Source organism: Oncorhynchus tshawytscha, linkage group LG08, assembly GCF_018296145.1.
Source record: "Oncorhynchus tshawytscha isolate Ot180627B linkage group LG08, Otsh_v2.0, whole genome shotgun sequence".
Classification (NCBI taxonomy): Eukaryota; Metazoa; Chordata; class Actinopteri; order Salmoniformes; family Salmonidae; genus Oncorhynchus; species Oncorhynchus tshawytscha.
Window position 1 is genome coordinate 78,479,351 of NC_056436.1, and position 19,107 is coordinate 78,498,457.

Genomic DNA, 19,107 nt, shown 5'->3' on the forward strand with positions numbered 1-19,107 from the left:
ACACTGTCAGATAACTGTCCAGAGTTGTGTTTGCTCACAATGCACAACATTCTATTCTCAGATTGCTTCAGTGGACTTCTGGCAATTACACTTTAGTGAGAAAGTGTTGGGATCAGGTACAACTACATTTACCCAATCGCAAAATTAATATTCATGAACAACTCCCTCACCCACAACTTCTCACCTGAAAGCATTTTTGCAAAATGTGAAGGGATTGGGCAAAGGCTGAAATGGGGTTGAGATTTACAGAAAAATAACAAACTATTTAAGGTTCTTTCTCCTCTCTCTCTCTACCTCCTCTCTCCCCTTCTCCTCTCCCCTTCCATCTCTCTCCCATTCTCTCCTTCTTCCTTCTCTCTCCCATTCTCTCCTTCTCCTCTCCCCTTCCACCTCTCTCCTTCTCCTCCCCAGATGGAGAGCACTATAAAGCAGTCAGAGAACGACCTGAACAAGCTGCTGGAGACGACGCGGAGGCTCCATGATGACTACAAACCCCTGAAGGAACATGTAGACGCCCTGAGGATGACCCTGGGCCTTCACAGACTGCCCAACCTCAACGAAGAGGAGGAGAAACTCTCTCTGGAGTCAGTACATTTACTATACACACACACACGGTCGCACAGGCCCTCACACACACATCAACTTGTTCTCTGTGCTATCTTCTATCTGTTGCCATAGTTACTTTGAGAAACAGAAGGCTGAGTGGCAGAAGGAGCCTCATGAGCCCACAATCCCAGAATCCCTTGCAGCAGCGGCTGCTGCGGCCCAACAACTCCAGGTCTCCCGGAAACAAGACGCCCGCCAGACTGCCACTTTCAGACAACAGCCCCCTCCCATGAAGGTACACAATACACACCCTCCCATGAAGGTACACAATACACACCCTCCTATGAAGGTCCATAGTACACACCCTCCTATGAAGGTCCATAGTACCCACCCTCCTATGAAGGTCCATAGTACACACCCTCCTATGAAGGCCCATAGTACACACCCTCCTATGAAGGTCCATAGTACACACCCTCCTATGAAGGTCCATAGTACACACCCTCCTATGAAGGTCCATAGTACCCACCCACCTATGAAGGTACACAGTACACACCCTCCTATGAAGGTCCATAGTACACACCCTCCTATGAAGGTCCATAGTACACACACTCCTATGAAGGTCCATAGTACACACCCTCCTATGAAGGTACACAGTACACACCCTCCTATGAAGGTCCATAGTACACACCCTCCTATGAAGATACATAGTACACACACTCCTATGAAGGTCCATAGTACACACCCTCCTATGAAGATACATAGTACACACCCTCCTATGAAGGTCCATAGTACACACCCTCCTATGAAGGTCCATAGTACACACACCCCTATGAAGGTACACACATGAAGGTACACACCCCCTATGAAGGTACACCCCCTATGAAGGTACACACCCTCCTATGTAGGTACACACCCTCCTATGTAGGTACACACCCTCCTCCCCCATCTGTACCTACACAATAATGACACTGTACTGACTTCTGTATGGACATAGTAATGACACACTATAACATCTCTGTCCTCTCTCCAGGCCTGTCTGTCATGCCACCAGCAGATCCATCGTAACGCTCCTATCTGTCCACTGTGTAAGGCCAAGAGTCGCTCCCGCAACCCCAAGAAACCCAAGAGGAAGCCTGACGAGTAGACACACACACACACACACACACCTCATATTGCTACATTTCAGTAAAACATATCTTCATAACCTTCTCCATGCCATGGAACCTGCATTTAGAAATTAACTTCATTATCCTAAGTGTTTTTTAATGGTGCTAAAGTGTTGAAATGTGATTGGTTCAGTTTTAATAGACCGTAACCATGTTATATGCAATAATACAAACCATTATACTGTAGCTGTACCCATGTTGTGATTGGTTCAAGCATTATCAATGTAAAAATGACTGAATGTAATTGTTACTCTGTATTTAGTATGTTTACATTGCATGAACACTTTCCATGGCTGAGCTATAATGACTGTGTTGTAACTGTTTGTGATGATATGAAAGTGGGTTTTATTGTTGCAGTGTATAACCCAGGAAGTTGTTCTAATGTTTACTGAACACATAAGGGACGGTCAAGGACTGAGAAAACCATGATGCTTATTTGCTTTTAACAGTGTTGTAATGTGAAACTTTAATACAAGAATTCAAAAATAAATGGCTGTTTTGTACTGCAGTTGGAATTGTATTTTCTTCTAGACGAAGATGAATCTCATTATATTACAGGGTCACACACAGGGCTCTGATCAGAAGTAGTGCACTATAGAAGTAGTGCACTATATGGGGAATATTTCAGATAGGTCCGCATGGTGTATAGTGCCAGTATGAAGGTACCTTCAGCTCAGTTCTTGTACTGTCGTCAAGAAGTCGTCAGGTTAACATTCTGGGCCTTCAGGGTAATTCTTTATTAACATTCTGTTGGCAGGTTACATCCAGATTCCTGTTCCGTCTCCAAGGTAACCCCAGGTTGCTGTGACTCCCTATGGCCTGCTGGGTGTCAGAGGTCTTGTGGAGGCTCCTCAGCAGCTCACCCAAATTGCACACTGGGAGAATCTCATTTACATACTCCTGGCATCCTCTCTCCTTGCCTCCTCAAAGCCCATTGGATGAGAAAGCCAGAGGTCCATCCCCTCTGACCTTCTCCTCCAATCGGTTTAGAGAAGTAGAGAGGACGTGAGGAGTATGTAAATGAGATTCTCCCACGGCGTCCTCCAACACCAGAACACAGATTGATTTACCTAAATGAGGGACATTCTGTTCCCATAGAGTTTCTGCTTCTTGGGATTGCAGTTCAGAGAGCCGGTTAAGTGTACAAGAACATAAGGACAGAAACGGATTATAATAACATGGCAGCAGCTACAGAACCAAAACAGAAAAGAACACAAATACTATGAGCAGTCTGGACGGTACCGTGTTGTTGTACCCTGTTGTAGAGGTGTGGTGGTGTACCCTGTTGTAGAGGTGTGGTGGTGTACCCTGTTGTAGAGGTGTGGTGTACCCTGTTGTAGAGGTGTGTTGTACCCTGTTGAAGAGGTGTGTTGGTGTACCCTGTTGTAGAGGGGTGGTGTACCCTGTTGTAGAGGTGTGGTGGTGTACCCTGTTGTAGAGGCGTGGTGGTGTACTCTGTTGTAGAGGCGTGGTGGTGTACCCTGTTGTAGAGGTGTGGTGTTGTACCCTGTTGTAGAGGTGTGGTGTTGTACCCTGTTGTAGAGGTGTGGTGTTGTACCCTGTTGTAGAGGTGTGGTGTTGTACCCTGGTGTAGAGGTGTGGTGGTGTACCCTGTTGTAGACCCTGTTGGTGTGGTGTACCCTGTTGTAGAGGTGTGGTGTGGTGTTGTACCCTGTTGTAGACCCTGGTGTGGTGTTGTACCCTGTTGTAGAGGTGTGGGTTGTACCCTGTTGTAGAGGTGTGGTGTACCCTGTTGTAGAGGTGTGTGGTGTACCCTGTTGTAGAGGTCTGGTGGTGTACCCTGTTGTAGAGGTGTGGTGTACCCTGTTGTAGAGGTGTGGTGTACCCTGTTGTAGAGGTGTGGTGTACCCTGTTGTAGAGGTGTGGTGTACCCTGTTGTAGAGGTGTGGTGTTGTACCCTGTTGTAGAGGTGTGGGGTACCCTGTTGTAGAGGTGTGGTGTACCCTGTTGTAGAGGTGTGGTGGTGTACCCTGTTGTAGAGGTGTGGTGTTGTACCCTGTTGTAGAGGTGTGGTGGTGTACCCTGTTGTAGAGGTGTGGTGTACCCTGTTGTAGAGGTGTGGTGTTGTACCCTGTTGTAGAGGTGTGGTGGTGTACCCTGTTGTAGAGGTGTGGTGTACCCTGTTGTAGAGGTGTGGTGTACCTGTTGTTGAGGTGTGGTACCCTGTTGTAGAGGTGTGGTGTTGTACCCTGTTGTAGAGGTGTGGTGTTGTACCCTGTTGTAGAGGTGTGGTGTTGTACCCTGTTGTAGAGGTGTGGTGTACCCTGTTGTAGAGGTGTGGTGTTGTACCCTGTTGTAGAGGTGTGGTGGTGTACCCTGTTGTAGAGGTGTGGTGTACCCTGTTGTAGAGGTGTGGTGTTGTACCCTGTTGTAGAGGTGTGGTGGTGTACCCTGTTGTAGAGGTGCGGTGTACCCTGTTGTAGAGGTGTGGTGTACCCTGTTGTAGAGGTGTTGGTGTGGTGTACCCTGTTGCAGAGGTGTGTTGTACCCTGTTGTAGAGGTGTGGTGTTGTACCCTGTTGTAGAGGTGTGGTGTTGTAACCCTGTTGTAGAGGTGTGGTGTTGTACCCTGTTGTAGAGGTGTGGTGTTGTACCCTGTTGTAGAGGTGTGGTGGTGTACCCTGTTGTAGAGGTGTGGTGGTGTACCCTGTTGTAGAGGTGTGGTGGTGTACCCTGTTGTAGAGGTGTGGTGTACCCTGTTGTAGAGGTGTGGTGTACCCTGTTGTAGAGGTGTGGTGTACCCTGTTGTAGAGGTGTGGTGTTGTACCCTGTTGTAGAGGTGTGGTGTTGTACCCTGTTGTAGAGGTGTGGTGTTGTACCCTGTTGTAGAGGTGTGGTGGTGTACCCTGTTGTAGAGGTGTGGTGGTGTACCCTGTTGTAGAGGTGTGGTGTACCCTGTTGTAGAGGTGTGGTGTACCCTGTTGTAGAGGTGTGGTGTTGTACCCTGTTGTAGAGGTGTGGTGTTGTACCCTGTTGTAGAGGTGTGGTGGTGTACCCTGTTGTAGAGGTGTGGTGGTGTACCCTGTTGTAGAGGTGGTGTACCCTGTTGTAGAGGTGTGGTGTACCCTGTTGTTGAGGTGTGGTGGTGTACCCTGTTGTAGAGGTGTGGTGTACCCTGTTGTAGAGGTGTGGTGTACCCTGTTGTAGAGGTGTGGTGGTGTACCCTGTTGTAGAGGTGTGGTGGTGTACCCTGTTGTAGAGGTGTGGTGTACCCTGTTGTAGAGGTGTGGTGTACCCTGTTGTAGAGGTGTGGTGGTGTACCCTGTTGTAGAGGTGTGGTGGTGTACCCTGTTGTAGAGGTGTGGTGTACCCTGTTGTAGAGGTGTGGTGAACCCTGTTGTAGAGGTGTGGTGAACCCTGTTGTAGAGGTGTGGTGTACCCTGTTGTAGAGGTGTGGTGTACCCTGTTGTAGAGGTGTGGTGTACCCTGTTGTAGAGGTGTGGTGTACCCTGTTGTAGAGGTGTGGTGGTGTACCCTGTTGTAGAGGTGTGTGTTGAGTTTTACCCTGTTGTAGAGGTGTGTGTTGAGTTTTACCCTGTTACAGAGGTGTGTGCTGTGTTGTACCCTGTTGTAGAGGTGTGTGTTGAGTTTTACCCTGTTACAGAGGTGTGTGCTGTGTTGTACCCTGTTGTAGATGTGTGTTGTACCGTGTTGTAGAGGTGTGTTGTACCCTGTTACAGAGGTGTGTGCTGTGTTGTACCCTGTTGTAGAGGTGTGTGCTGTGTTGTACCCTGTTGTAGAGGTGTGTAGTGTGTTGTACCCTGTTGTAGAGGTGTGTAGTTTATCCTCCAGTGTGTTAATGTCCAGTTGAGTAGCCTTCTTCCTGATGAAGGTGTTCAGGGCTGCCTGCTGCTACACACACACACACACACGCATACACACGCATACACAGAGCATGTGTCAGTAAATTAGTCAGCCAGTAGAGACATGTAGCTCAAAAGATAAGAGACAGTCATGTGATGAGAAAGATTATTTTACCCATCTCATCTCCTCTGTGAATGTCTGGGGCTTCAGGACAGAGATGAGCTGTAGGGGGACCAGCTGGGTCCCAGTCTGGGGCTTCAGGGCAGATATGAGCTTTAGTGGGACCAGCTGGGTCCCAGTCTGGAGCTTCAGGGCAGAGATGAGCTGTAGGGGGACCAGCTGGGTCTCAGTCTTGGGCTTCAGGACAGAGATGAGCTGTAGCGGGACCAGCTGGGTCCCAGTCTGGGGCTTCAGGGCAGAGATGAGCTGTAGGGGGACCAGCTAGGTCCCAGTCTGGGCAGCAGGGCAGAGGAGCTGTAGGGAGACCAGCTGGGTCCCAGTCTGGGCAGCAGGGCAGAGATGAGCTGTAGGGGGACCAGCTGGGTCCCAGTCTGGGGCTTCAGGGCAGAGATGAGCTGTAGGGGGACCAGCTGGGTCCCAGTCTGGAGCTTCAGTGCAGAGATGAGCTGTAGGGGGACCAGCTGGGTCCCAGTCTGGGGCTTCAGGGCAGAGATGAGCTGTAGGGTGACCACATGGATCCCAGTTTGCGGCATCAGGGCAGAGATGAGCTGTAGGGGGACCAGCTGGGTCCCAGTCTGGAGCTTCAGTGCAGAGATGAGCTATAGGGGGACCAGTGGGGCCCAGTCTGGTGCTTCAGGGCAGAGATGAGCTGTAGGGGGACCAGCTGGGTCCCAGTCTGGGGCTTCAGTGCAGAGATGAGCTGTAGGGGGACCAGCTGGGTCCCAGTCTGGAGCTTCAGTGCAGAGATGAGCTATAGGGGGACCAGTGGGGCCCAGTCTGGTGCTTCAGGGCAGAGATGAGCTGTAGGGGGACCAGCAGGGTCCCAGTCTGGATCTTCAGTGCAGAGATGAGCTGTAGGGGGACCAGCTGGGTCCCAGTCTGGGGCTTCAGGACAGAGATGAGCTGTAGGGGGACCAGTGGGGCCCAGTCTGGGGCTTCAAGGCAGAGATGAGCTGTAGGGGGACCAGTTGGGTTGGTCCTGTCCTCGCTCTTGCATGGTCCAAAGACTTTCTCGGTCTACACTGCATACTCTTCTGCAGGTCTTTCTCCTGTGTCTCCCTCTGTCCTTCAGGGTTGGGGGGCTTCCCTCTGCAGGTCTTTCTCCTGTGTCTCCCTCTGTCCTTCAGGGTTGGGGGCTTCCCTCTGCAGGTCTTTCTCCTGTGTCTCCCTCTATCCTTCAGGGTTGGGGGCTTCCCTCTGCAGGTCTTTCTCCTGTGTCTCCCTCTGTCCTTCAGGGTTGGGGGCTTCCCTCTGCAGGTCTTTCTCCTGTCTCTCCCTCTATCCTTCAGGGTCCTGTCTCTCCCTCTATCCTTCAGGGGGGGCTTCCCTCTGCAGGTCTTTCTCCTGTCTCTCCCTCTATCCTTCAGGGTTGGGGGGCTTCCCTCTGCAGGTCTTTCTCCTGTCTCTCCCTCTGTCCTTCAGGGTTGGGGGGCTTCCCTCTCCAGATCTTTCTCCTGTAGAGGGAAATATTTCCCCCTCATCAATCTACACACAATACCCCATAGTGACAAAGTGAAAACAGGTTTTTCAAAAATGTTGCCAATTTAAAAAAATAATAACAGTAAGTATTCAGACCCTTTGCTATGAGACTTGAAATTGAGCTCAGGTGCATCCTGTTTCCATTGATCATCCTTGAGATGTTTCTATAACTTGATTGGAGTCCACCTGTGGCAAATTCAATTGAGTGGACATGATTTGGAAAGACACACACCTGTCTATATAAGGTCCCACAGTTGACTGTGCAAAAACATGATCACGTTTGGAACCACCAAGACCCTTCCTAGAGCTAGCCTCACAGCCAAACTGAGCAATCAAGGGAGAAGGGCCTTGGTCAGGGAGGTGACCAAGAACCCGATGGTCACTCTGACAGAGCTCCAGAGTTTCCCTGTGGAGATGGGAGAACCTTTGTTAGAGGAATTTAGTTCCTATGTGTTCATTAACCAATTCAATTAAAACACTCTGTCCGTTAATAAGAATTTGTAAGGTTCTTATTTACATAAAATAGACAGAGACCAGTCATCAACATTAACCAATAGTGTTTATTCTCGAGGACTCTGCTCATAATACCATGTACATTGGTTTATATACCTCACATTTTGTCATAAATGTCCCTCCTCCTCTCAGATACAATGGCAATATAGTTCACAAGCCTTCTCACATTGTCTGCCACCTGTTAAACAACAACCTACTACAAGCCCCTCCCTAGGTGGGGACAGAATGTCCTGTAAGGAACACAGTATTCCAGCCGGTCTGACGATAGCTCCATTAGTTTCTAACAAGGAACAGAAAGTCCTTGTTCTAATTCTTGACTAAAACTACACACATTATATTCAGTGTTTTGATTATAATATGATTCATTCAGTAATACAGTGACAGGGTAGTATTCTGTTTAGTTATAGTTCTACGTTAAATGTATACATGATTTAGTCATTATTCATAAAAATCCCCTAACGATCCACACTTTGACTAAATATCATACACACAAGCACACATCTATTTTTATTAGATAACAATCCACACTTAGACTAAAAATTAAAAATCACACCTATTTTTATTAGAAATATCTCTAGTTATCCAAATTCAACCAACAAAGACCAATATATGTATTTATATTGACTGTTCTAGGACTACATCAGAATCTTAACTCTTCTTATCGGGATTTTCTTTATAATCTTCATCAAAGAAACAGTCTAAACATCAAAAATGGTCTCCTCCAACATAGGCTCCTCGTATGTGAATGAGCCAGGTCCATCTACTAGATCTGGAGTCATGTATTCATCATTCTACTGGTCAGAGCTCGGAATCGGTCCCTATCTCACCTTCTGTTGTCTCATCGATTTCTCCAGAGTCCTGGAAATGAGATCTTTCACGCACATCCACACAAAACTAACACAGTCACACAGGTGAAGGTTGCCCACAACACAGTGATCATGACATTTATTCATTTCCCAAACACACTATCAAACCAATTTGTTAGAGCATTATCTACCACCGAGTTCTCTGCCAGAGCCTTGGTCACTGATCCGTCTGGAGCTGTGTCATTTTGGGATGAAAGTGCAACATTCTGCTCTGAACCTCATACACCCCCAGCCTTTTCAACCATTAACATGTCCAAGGCTTTTCTATTCTGACATCCCATCAACCTAGTTGCAGCTGTTATCACCAGAAGATGCTTGATTCCAATCCAGAACTCACCAGGTAACCCCCTTGGAACTCCAATGATATCAATGTAAACTCTAGTGTCAAAAAGATCCTAACCGAGCACTCCTTCTCTCTCCTACCTGGCTCTGGGTAAGGGTGAAGAGCATGCCTAGCTGCACTAGTGCACAACTACCGGTCCAATTGGTAGGCAGGTTATGTCACAGTCTCACACCCCCACACACCACCAGACATCCACTCCAGGCCATTTCATTCACCAGTCAGGTCCCTCATTGTCTTGTCGGTTGTAACATTCTCTGTCCTATTGCATGTTCTTACTTCCCCTACGTCCCATCTGTGTGTGATGTCGCGAGCCATACAATAATAATGTCCTTACTTCCCCTACGTCCCATCCCTGTGTGATGTCGTGAGCCATACAATAATAATGTCCTCCTGTAACTGTGAAAGGGGGAAGTCTGGATGTAATGGGCATATGGGGAAATAGATAATGCAGATCAATGCAACTGTCACTGTCTGGCTTCCCTGCCCTCATGACCATTCAGGTCCGTGACAGCTGGAATTATTACTGGTTGGTAGGTGATCAAATACTTATTTCATGCAATAAAATGCAAATGAATTACTTAAAAATCATACAATGTGATTTTCTGGATTTTTGTTTTAGATTCCGTCTCTCACAGTTGAAGTGTACCTATGATAAAAATTACAAATCAAATTTATTTATATAGCCCTTCGTACATCAGCTGATATCTCAAAGTGCTGTACAGAAACCCAGCCTAAAACCCCAAACAGCAAGCTATGCAGGTGTAGTAGCACGGTGGCTAGGAAAAACTCCCTAGAAAGGCCAAAACCTAGGAAGAAACCTAGAGAGGAACCAGGCTATGTGGGGTGGCCAGTCCTCTTCTGGCTGTGCCGGGTGGAGATTATAACAGAACATGGCCAAGATGTTCAAATGTTCATAAATGACCAGCATGGTCGAATAATAACAAGGCAGAACAGTTGAAACTGGAGCAGCAGCACAGTCAGGTGGAAGTTGAAACTGGAGCAGCAGCATGGCCAGGTGGACTGGGGACAGCAAGGAGTCATCAAGTCAGGTAGTCCTGGGGCATGGTCCTAGATAAAAATTACAGACCTCTACATGCTTTGTAAGTAGGAGAACCAGCAAAATCGGCAGTGTATCAAATACTTGTTCTCCCCACTGTATATGTGCTTGTCTATTTAAACAGTAACCTTTCTCTCCTTTCTTATTTCACAGACACTAGTCAATGCTACTATTTCGACCTGATTGTGCAGAATAATTTCTGGGAAATGTTTCCGTGTTTAACACCTTAGTTCCTGAAACCAACTAAGTTTTACTCCACTCAGTGACTGTTATCTACCCATTCTGTGTCACTCCTATCTTGCTCATTTCCTGACCACCCTTCTCCACTTTCTCCTATCTGCTCTCAAACCCTCAAGGTCTCAGCAGTGCGGGGAGGGTTCCTCCATCTGCCCTTCCTCCTCTCTGCTCTCAAACCCTCAAGGTCTCAGCAGTGCGGGGAGGGTTCCTCCATCTGCACCTTCCTCCTCTCTGCTCTCAAACCCTCAAGGTCTCAACAGTGCGGGGAGGGTTCCTCCATCTGCACCTTCCTCCTCTCTGCTCTCAAACCCTCAAGGTCTCAGCAGTGCGGAGAGGGTTCCTCCATCTGCACCTTCCTCCTATCTGTCTGTCGCTCTTTCTCATAACAGTCCGTAACAACTATGTGTTGTTTCCAAATATTAACTAAGTGTCTCACTGTTTGGCTTTATCTGAACTCATGGATTTCTTGGAAAAACATGTCTATGGTGGCAATTTCTAAAGTCCTTACGTAGGTTAATTAAGGTTCTCGATCCTATCAATAATCCTGAATCACCGCAGATGTCATATATTCCTGTCTCTCTCTGGAGTCAGTCTCATCGCGCACCAGCGACTCCTGTGGCGGGCCGGGCGTAGTTTGCGCTAACAAAGGTTGCCAGGTGCACGGTGTTTCCTCCGACAAATTGGTGCGGCTGGCTTCCGGGTTGGATGCGCGCTGTGTTAAGAAGCAGTGCGGCTTGGTTGGGGTGTGTATCAGAGGACACTTGACTTTCAACCTTCGTCTCTCCTGAGCCCGTATGGTAGTTGTTGCGATGAGACAAGATAGTAGCTACTAAACAATTGGATACCACGAAATTGGGGAGAAAACGGGGAAAAATTCAAAATAAATACAAATAATAACAATAATTCACACATGACACCAGATAGGACAGGAGAAGTACTCCAGATATAACAAACTGACCCTAGCCCCCCGACACATAAACTACTGCAGCATAAATACTGGAGGCTGAGACAGGAGGGGTCAGGAGACACTGTGGCCCCATCCGATGATACCCCCCGGACAGGGCCAAACAGGAAGGATATAACCCCACCCACTTTGCCAAAGCACAGCCCCCACACCACTAGAGGGATATCTTCAACCACCAACTAACCATCCTGAGACAAGGCCGAGTATAGCCCACAAAGATCTCCGCCACGGCACAACCCAAGGGGGGCGCCAACCCAGACAGGAAGATCACATCAGTGACTCAACCCACTCAAGTGACGCACCCCTCCCAGGAACGGCATGAAAGAGCACCAGCAAGCCAGTGACTCAGCCCCTGTAACAGGGTTAGAGGCAGAGAACCCCAGTGGAAAGAGGGGAACTGGCCAGGCAGAGACAGCAAGGGCGGTTCGTTGCTCCAGAGCCTTTCCGTTCACCTTCACACTCCTGGGCCAGACTACACTCAATCATATGACCCACTGAAGAGATGAGTCTTCAGTAAAGACTTAAAGGTTGAGACCGAGTTTACCTCTCTCACATGGGTAGGCAGACCATTCCATGAAAATGGAGCACTATAGGAGAAAGCCCTGCCTCCAGCTGTTTGCTTAGAAATTCTAGGGAGAATTAGGAGGCCTGCGTCTTGTGACCGTAGCGTACTTGTAGGTATGTATGGCAGGACCAAATCAGATAGGTAGTTAGGAGCAAGCCCATGTAACACTTTGTAGGTTAGCAGTAAAACCTTGAAATCAGCCCTTGCCTTGACAGGAAGCCAGTGTAGGGAGTCTAGCACTGGAATAATATGATCAAATTTGTTGGTTCTAGTCAGGATTCTAGCAGCCGTATTTAACACTAACTGAAGTTTATTTAGTGCTTTATCCGGGTAGCCGGAAAGTAGAGCATTGCAGTAGTCTAACCTAGAAGTAAGAAAAGCCTGGATTAATTTTTCTGCATCATTTTTGGACAGAAAGTTTCTGATTTTTGCAATGTTACGTAGATGGAAAAAAGCTGTCCTTGAAACAGTCTTGATATGTTCGTCAAAAGAGAGATCAGGGTCCAGAGTAACGTCGAGGTCCTTCACAGTTTTATTTGAGACGACTGTACAACCATTAAGATTAATTGTCAGATTCAACAGAATATCTCTTTGTTTCTTGGGACCTAGAACAAGCATCTCTGTTTTGTCTGAGTTTAAAAGTAGAAAGTTTGAAGCCATCCACTTCCTTATGTCTGAAACACAGGCTTCTAGCGAGGGCAATTTTGGGGCTTCACCGTGTGTCATTGAAATGTACAGCTGTGTGTCATCCGCATAGCAGTGAAAGTTAACATTATGTTTTCAAATGACATCCCCAAGAGGTAAAATATATAGTGAAAACAATAGTGGTCCTAAAACGGAACCTTGAGGAACACCAAAATGTACAGTTGATTTGTCAGAGGACAAACCATTCACAGAGACAAACTGATATCTTTCCGACAGATAAGATCTAAACTAGGCCAGAACTTGTCCGTGTAGACCAATTTGGGTTTCCAATCTCTCCAAAAGAATGTGGTGATCGATGGTATCAAAAGCAGCACTAAGGTCTAGGAGCACGAGGTCAGATGCAGAGCCTCGGTCTGATGCGATTAAAAGGTCATTTACCACCTTCACAAGTGCAGTCTTAGTGCTATGATGGGGTCTAAAACCAGACTGAAGCATTTTGTATACATTGTTTGTCTTCAGGAAGCCTTTTCTAAAAAAATTGAGAGGAATGGAATATTCGATATAGGCCGATAGGCCGTTTTTTATATTTTCTGGGTCATGGTTTGGCTTTTTCAAGAGAAGATTTATTACTGTCCTGTCCTGTCCTGTCCTTAACATAAGTCTACCATTAATCCAGGGCTATGCCATTTCTTTCTTTTCATTGGTTGAAATTACAATTATGTCAAAGAGCTATAAACTCCATCATAAATAATTTACCTTAAAATCAGTATCACAAATGACCACACATTCATTATCCAAATGGCCCTCCCCTGAGGCTGATCAGACCACAAGGGAATGCCATGATAGAGGTCAAAGGTCATACCACCCTTTTACAGCTGTGTTCCATTCTATATTAGACATATTAAAGAACCCTTTATCTAAATATTTCACGTGTTTAATTAAAACTCAGAAAACAAAACCTCTAACATTCTATATGTGTGTACCCCTTTAAGATATCGTGTCTCTAGGAAAATGGAAATCTCCCAGATCCCTAATGTTTACTACAAACAAAACCTAATAATAATGATAATTCTATTGTACTCCCTCAAATCATTAGTTTTACATTTCCTCAATGGTTATATCTAAGATCCCATTCAGTCTCTCTTCAAATAGCCTCTCTTCAAATAGTCTCCCCAAAATGCTTGACAGGAATACCCTGCCATTAGACACACAACTGTGATAAACGTGCACTGTCCCTTTAAAATAAAATTAACTCAACCTGCAATCCACTTTGCTGACCTGTCATGGTTCCACATAATGGAAACAGATTATAATGTTAGTATACCTTAACTTCCTGTTAAATTTCACTGGTGGTACCTAAACAATCAAACCAAAAATCAATAATCGGGAAATATTCACTATTCGTAAAACTTTTACGATTCAACTATTCAGACCTCCCTCTCTTATAGCCAACTATAGCCCTGTGAGCGCCACCAACCAGTGATGCCCACCTAGCAATTTTGTTGCTAGTTTTAGCATCTTTCCAGACTACCCTGACGAATTTAGCTACTTTAAAAAAAAATGTATTTGGAACTTTTAACAACTTTTTGATTAGTGACTCAAAGCTATAATGAACGCATTTCCCTCTAAATGACAAAAACAATTGTCTCTGTCACCCTCAGTCACCACATCATTGACTGGCTGCAAAAGTGCATTGTGAGTGCCGTCAGCAGTAGGCGCTCAGCCCGTGCCCAGGCAGCAGCAACTTCAGCGAACTGCAAATCATTGTTGGCTGACTGCAGCAGCAGTAGTACGGGTTCGACAAGCCAAACCCAATGAATCACAAATGTTTGATCTTGAACAGAACTTACAACATCAGTCAACTTCTCTTAATCAAAATTGTACTGCCAAAAGTACAGAAAAGAGTGTACCTGAACAACTGCCAAATCAATTTGAGTAACGTTATTGTGTATTCAACGTAATTACGCAGTTTTACGTTATCACGCAACAATTCAACCTACCTCTAGGCAAAGATATACCCTCTACTCGGATTGAGTTCTGCTTTAATTCTATCGTAAAAGTAAAATCAAACTTTCCAACTTTCTCTACTCCAAAATGTAAACATACCATGTACTTCGCTAAATTTATAACGTATGTCAGTCAACCCATAAGAATAATAACATTTCGATGGGCACAACTCTATCGTAATTATTTCTTCGTTATTATTTATAATTCATTAGATTTAGGTAACTGTCTCTTCTATGATTCAGCATTTTAAATACGACTCCATTCCTAATACGTTATTCCAGCGGGGTATTTAGGCAAGACAGCGTATTCCAACGTCATCGCCCCGCAAATATTTAGAATGGATTGGTCTTTCAATTTAACCTAAAAAAGCTATTAAAACGTTCAGTTTCTATCCTAAACAAACACTACCTAACCGTATCTCTCCCGGCAAAACATATCAGTATTTGAATTATAATCAGAATACATTTTAGTCTATCGGTGCCAAGGCTGAGATACGAACCTGAGTCTCTCGCAGTGTAGGTAACGGTTCCACCCCTCGACCACCATCACCATTGGAATGACAGAGCCTTCCCGCCAATAGTCGCAAACTCCGGCACCGAGACAATTCCATGAAAATAACCCAAATTTAAAGGTCCAAGCTTTTCCCCAGCGAGGATTCTCCTTACTCTCTCTCTCTCGTTTTCTCTGTACGTCCCCTTATCTTGTAACCCGGTATTTAACCTTTGACCTGCTGTTTCCCTTGACTATCTACATCTTTCTTTCGACTGTCTCTATACACTTCTCTTGACTTTCTCCCTTTCTCTACCTTTATTCCCTTTCTCAATAAATTTGCTAAATCCTGTCCTAGTTTGGTTAAAGCATTCCTGAATTTCCCTAGAGTAGCTATTTTCTCTCTCTCTCTCTCTCTCTCTCTCTCTCTCTCTCTCTCTCTCTCTCTGTCTCTCTGTCTCTGTAAAACCACCGCTGCCCCCTGTCCTGGGGTTCCCCTTTTACAGCCGCTCAATCCTTTTTCTGTCTCATCTTCTTCTATGTGTATGTGCTTTTTGCCTTCTATGTGTGTGTTCTTTTCTACCGCTATCCAATTACTATAGTTATGTTCTATATGTACTATAAAAAATCTAACTTTCATTAAATCACACATGTAAGATACCAAATTAAAGCTACACTCGTTGTAGTAAACAAAGTGAGAATTTCACCCTGCAGGCGCTACACAAAACACAGAAATAAATTATAAATCATGACTTACCTTTGACGAGCTTCTTTTGTTGGCACTCCAATATGTCCCATAAACATCACAAATGGTCCTTTTGTTCAATTAATTCAGTCGATATATATCCAAAATGTCCATTTATTTGGCGCGTTTGATCCAGAAAAACACAGCTTTCAACTTGCGCAACGTCACTACAAAATATCTCAAAAGTTACCTGTAAACTTTGACAAAACATTTCAAACTACTTTTGTAATACAACTTTCATTCAAGATGGCCGTACTTCATTGATTACACAAAAGAATAACCTCAACCAATTTCCAAAGACTGGTGACATCCAGTGGAAGCGGTAGGAACTGCAAACAAGTCCCTTAGAAATCTAGTTTCCCAATGAAACCTCATTGAATAGACAGTGACCTCAAAATAAAATATCTGAAAGATTTGTCCTCGGGGTTTTGCCTGCTACATAAGTTCTGTTATACTCACAGACATGATTCAACCAGTTTTAGAAACTTCAGAGTGTTTTCTATCCAAATCTACTAATAGTATGCATATCTTATATTCTGGGGATGAGTAGCAGGAAGTTGAAATTGGGCACGCTATTTATCCAAAAGTGAATATGCTGCCCCCTATCCCGAAGAAGTTAATGCTCCCAATCTATGTATATTTCATGTTTGATGTGTATTTCTCCTTTATGGAAACTTTATCTATAGCGTTGACTGTCAATCGGTCTTACCTATACAACTATAAGCTATTACTCAGGGGTCGAAAATCCCTAGTTAACCTCTTATTTCAGGTTGTGTCGGACGGCTTTTAAAGTACACCAATATCTCGTATCTCTCTCCGCTACATTAGGCTTCCCTCTCCTCCTTTTGTGGATATGACTTTCTTTCAGTATTGAATAGGTGCCTTATCCTGTTCACATTACCTTCCTTTCTCTCCAAGCCTAGTTTATGTCCACACCTGTTTTATACAGATAGACAGGTATTAGGACTTTATTTAGGTATGTCTTTTGAATTTGGACTATGGCTAATTTACCACATGTCAATTAACCATAAGTTATCCTATTTGTACCAAACTACCGCCCTATCTAACAACACCTACTATATCCCGCCTTAATAACCCCGTTGGCCTCCAAAGGCACTAGGATCTATTAAGATATTTTCATTTATGGTAGTGCACCTTAACTCAGGTCATTTCGGACCTGCCGCGTTATCGATATTGTTTTACTAAAACCCGGTGTATTTATGGTTTACAAAACCTCGCATGAATCTGTTTGGAATACCGTTAACCTGTTATGGCTGCAATCCCGATACCGGGATCGATATGACAACTACCAGTGAATATAGAGGGCGCCAAATTCAAACCACAGAAATCTCATAATTACAATTCCTAAAACATACATGTGTCTCATATCATTTTAAAGCTATTCTCGTTGTTAATCCCACCAAAGTGTCCGATTTCAAATAGGCTTTTCAGCGAAAGCACTACAAACAATTATGTTAGGTCTCCACCAAACCACAATAAGCACAGCCATTTTCCAGCAAAATAAAGATCAAATTAATCACTAACCTTGAATTATATTCATCAGATGACACTCATAGGACTTCATGTTACACAATACATGCATGTTTTGTTTGATAAAGTTCATATTTATATAAAAAAAATCGGAGTTTACATTGGCGCGTTAGATTCACTAGTTCCAAAAACATCAAGTGATTTTGCATAGCGACATCATTCAACAGAAATACTCATCATAAATGTAGATGATAATACAAGTTATACACATGGAATTATAGATATACCGCTCCTTAATGCAACCGCTGTGTCAGATTTCAAAAAAACTTTACGGAAAAAGAAACGCATGCAATAATCTGAGACGGCGCTCAAAAGTAAAAACACCACAGCCGCAAAGATGCCGTCACCATAAACAAGAAATGACATGATAAATATTCCCTTACCTTTGATGATCTACATCAGAAAGCACTCCAGGAATCCCAGGTCCACAATAAATGTTTGTTTTGTTCGATAATATCCATTATTTATGTCCAAATACCTTCTTTTGTTAGCGCGTTTGGTATACATATCCAAACGCTAATTCTGGTCAGCGGACAAAAACTTCAAAAAGTGATATTACCGGTCGAAGGAACATTTCAAACTAAGTACAGAATCAATCATTAGGATGTTTTTAACATATAGCTTCAATAAAGTTCCAACCGGAGTATTCCTTCTTGTCTTCGTGAGCAATGGAACGCAAGTGACGCAAGTGAAAAAGCGCGATCACAGTATGGCTGCTTGATGGACAGCTGATATATTCTGCTCTCATTCACTCCCACAACAACATAGAAGCCTCATTATAATTTCTATTGATGGTTGACATCTAGTGCAAACCAAAGGCAGTGCAACATCATTCATATCTCAAGGGGATTTCATTGGGGACTCTGGTGAATACATACAAGCTCAGATTTCTGACTTCCTGTTTTGATTTCAACTCAGGATTTTGCCTGCCAATATGAGTTCTGTTATACTCACAGACATCATTCAAACAGTTTTAGAAACGTCAGAGTGTTTTCTATCCAATACTACTAATAATATGCAAATATTAGTAACTATGACTGAGGAGCAGGCCGTTTGATATGGGCACCTTTCATCCAAGCTACTCAATACTGCCCCTGCAGCCATAAAAAGTTAAGTTCCTATTATTGATAAATTCTAAAACTTAGAACATCAAAGCAAAGATATCTTAAATCATTCCCCCCAAATGTGAGAATAAAGACTACTGACCTGGTCTCGCAGACTGAGAAAAGCAATGTCGGTTGGATCTAGTCACCGTTCCTGTCAACCTGGGGTGTATACCAGCCTGTTATAGAGCCCCAATGTCAGGGGACAGGGCTTTATTTTACGGGACCACGGCCCGCCCGTGCACGGTTTCTCAGCTTGTTACCTTCAGACGACAGGGACAGATATTTAGATCCTGCTCGAAGGACCAATTATTAGAGGAATTTAGTTCCTATGTGTTCATTAACCAATTCAATTAAAACACTCTGTCCGTTTATAAGAATTTGTTAGGTTCTTATTTACATAAAATAGACAGAGACCAGTCATTAACATTAACCAATAGTGTTTATTCTCGAGAGCTCTGCTCATAATACCATGTACATTGGTTTATATACCTCACAGTTCATCATAAATGTCCCTCCTCCTCTCAGATACAATGGCAATATAGTTCACAAGCCTTCTCACATTGCTGCCACCTGTTAAACAACCTACTACAAGCCCCTCCCTAGGTGGGGACAGAATGTCCTGTAAGGAACACAGTATTCCAGCCGGTCTGACGATAGCTCCATTCGTTTCTAACAAGGAACAGAAAGTCCTTGTTCTAATTCTTGACTAAAACTACACACATTATATTCAGTGTTTTGATCATAATACGATTCATTCATACAGTGACAGGGTAGTATTCTGTTTAGTTATAGTTCTACGTTAAATGTATACATGATTTAGTCAT

At 44.4% G+C, this 19,107-nt stretch overlaps 2 protein-coding genes across 3 annotated transcripts in view; one reads left to right on the forward strand and one right to left on the reverse strand.

Moving 5' to 3' along the window:
- The window catches only part of LOC112239334 (zinc finger C4H2 domain-containing protein), a 149,065-nt gene extending 146,845 nt beyond the window's left edge, over positions 1–2,220 (forward strand). Inside the window, exons 3-5 of the mRNA XM_042325998.1 lie at positions 412–584; positions 679–841; positions 1,577–2,220. Coding sequence (XP_042181932.1) covers positions 412–584; positions 679–841; positions 1,577–1,690 — 450 coding nt within the window. The 3' untranslated portion in view covers positions 1,691–2,220. The remainder of the gene's footprint in view (positions 1–411; positions 585–678; positions 842–1,576) is intronic.
- LOC112239335 (moesin-like) overlaps positions 1–6,981 on the reverse strand; it is a 168,493-nt gene extending 161,512 nt beyond the window's left edge. Inside the window, exons 1-3 of one of the 2 annotated variants that reach the window (XM_042325996.1) lie at positions 5,711–6,981; positions 5,493–5,581; positions 2,379–2,821 (exon numbers count right to left, since the gene is read on the reverse strand). The gene's annotated coding sequence lies outside the window, so the exon portion shown is untranslated. Of the gene's footprint in view, positions 1–2,378; positions 2,822–5,492; positions 5,585–5,710 lie in introns of both variants that reach the window. The other variant, XM_042325995.1, reaches the window with a different exon arrangement.
- Positions 6,982–19,107: the final 12,126 nt, after the last annotated feature.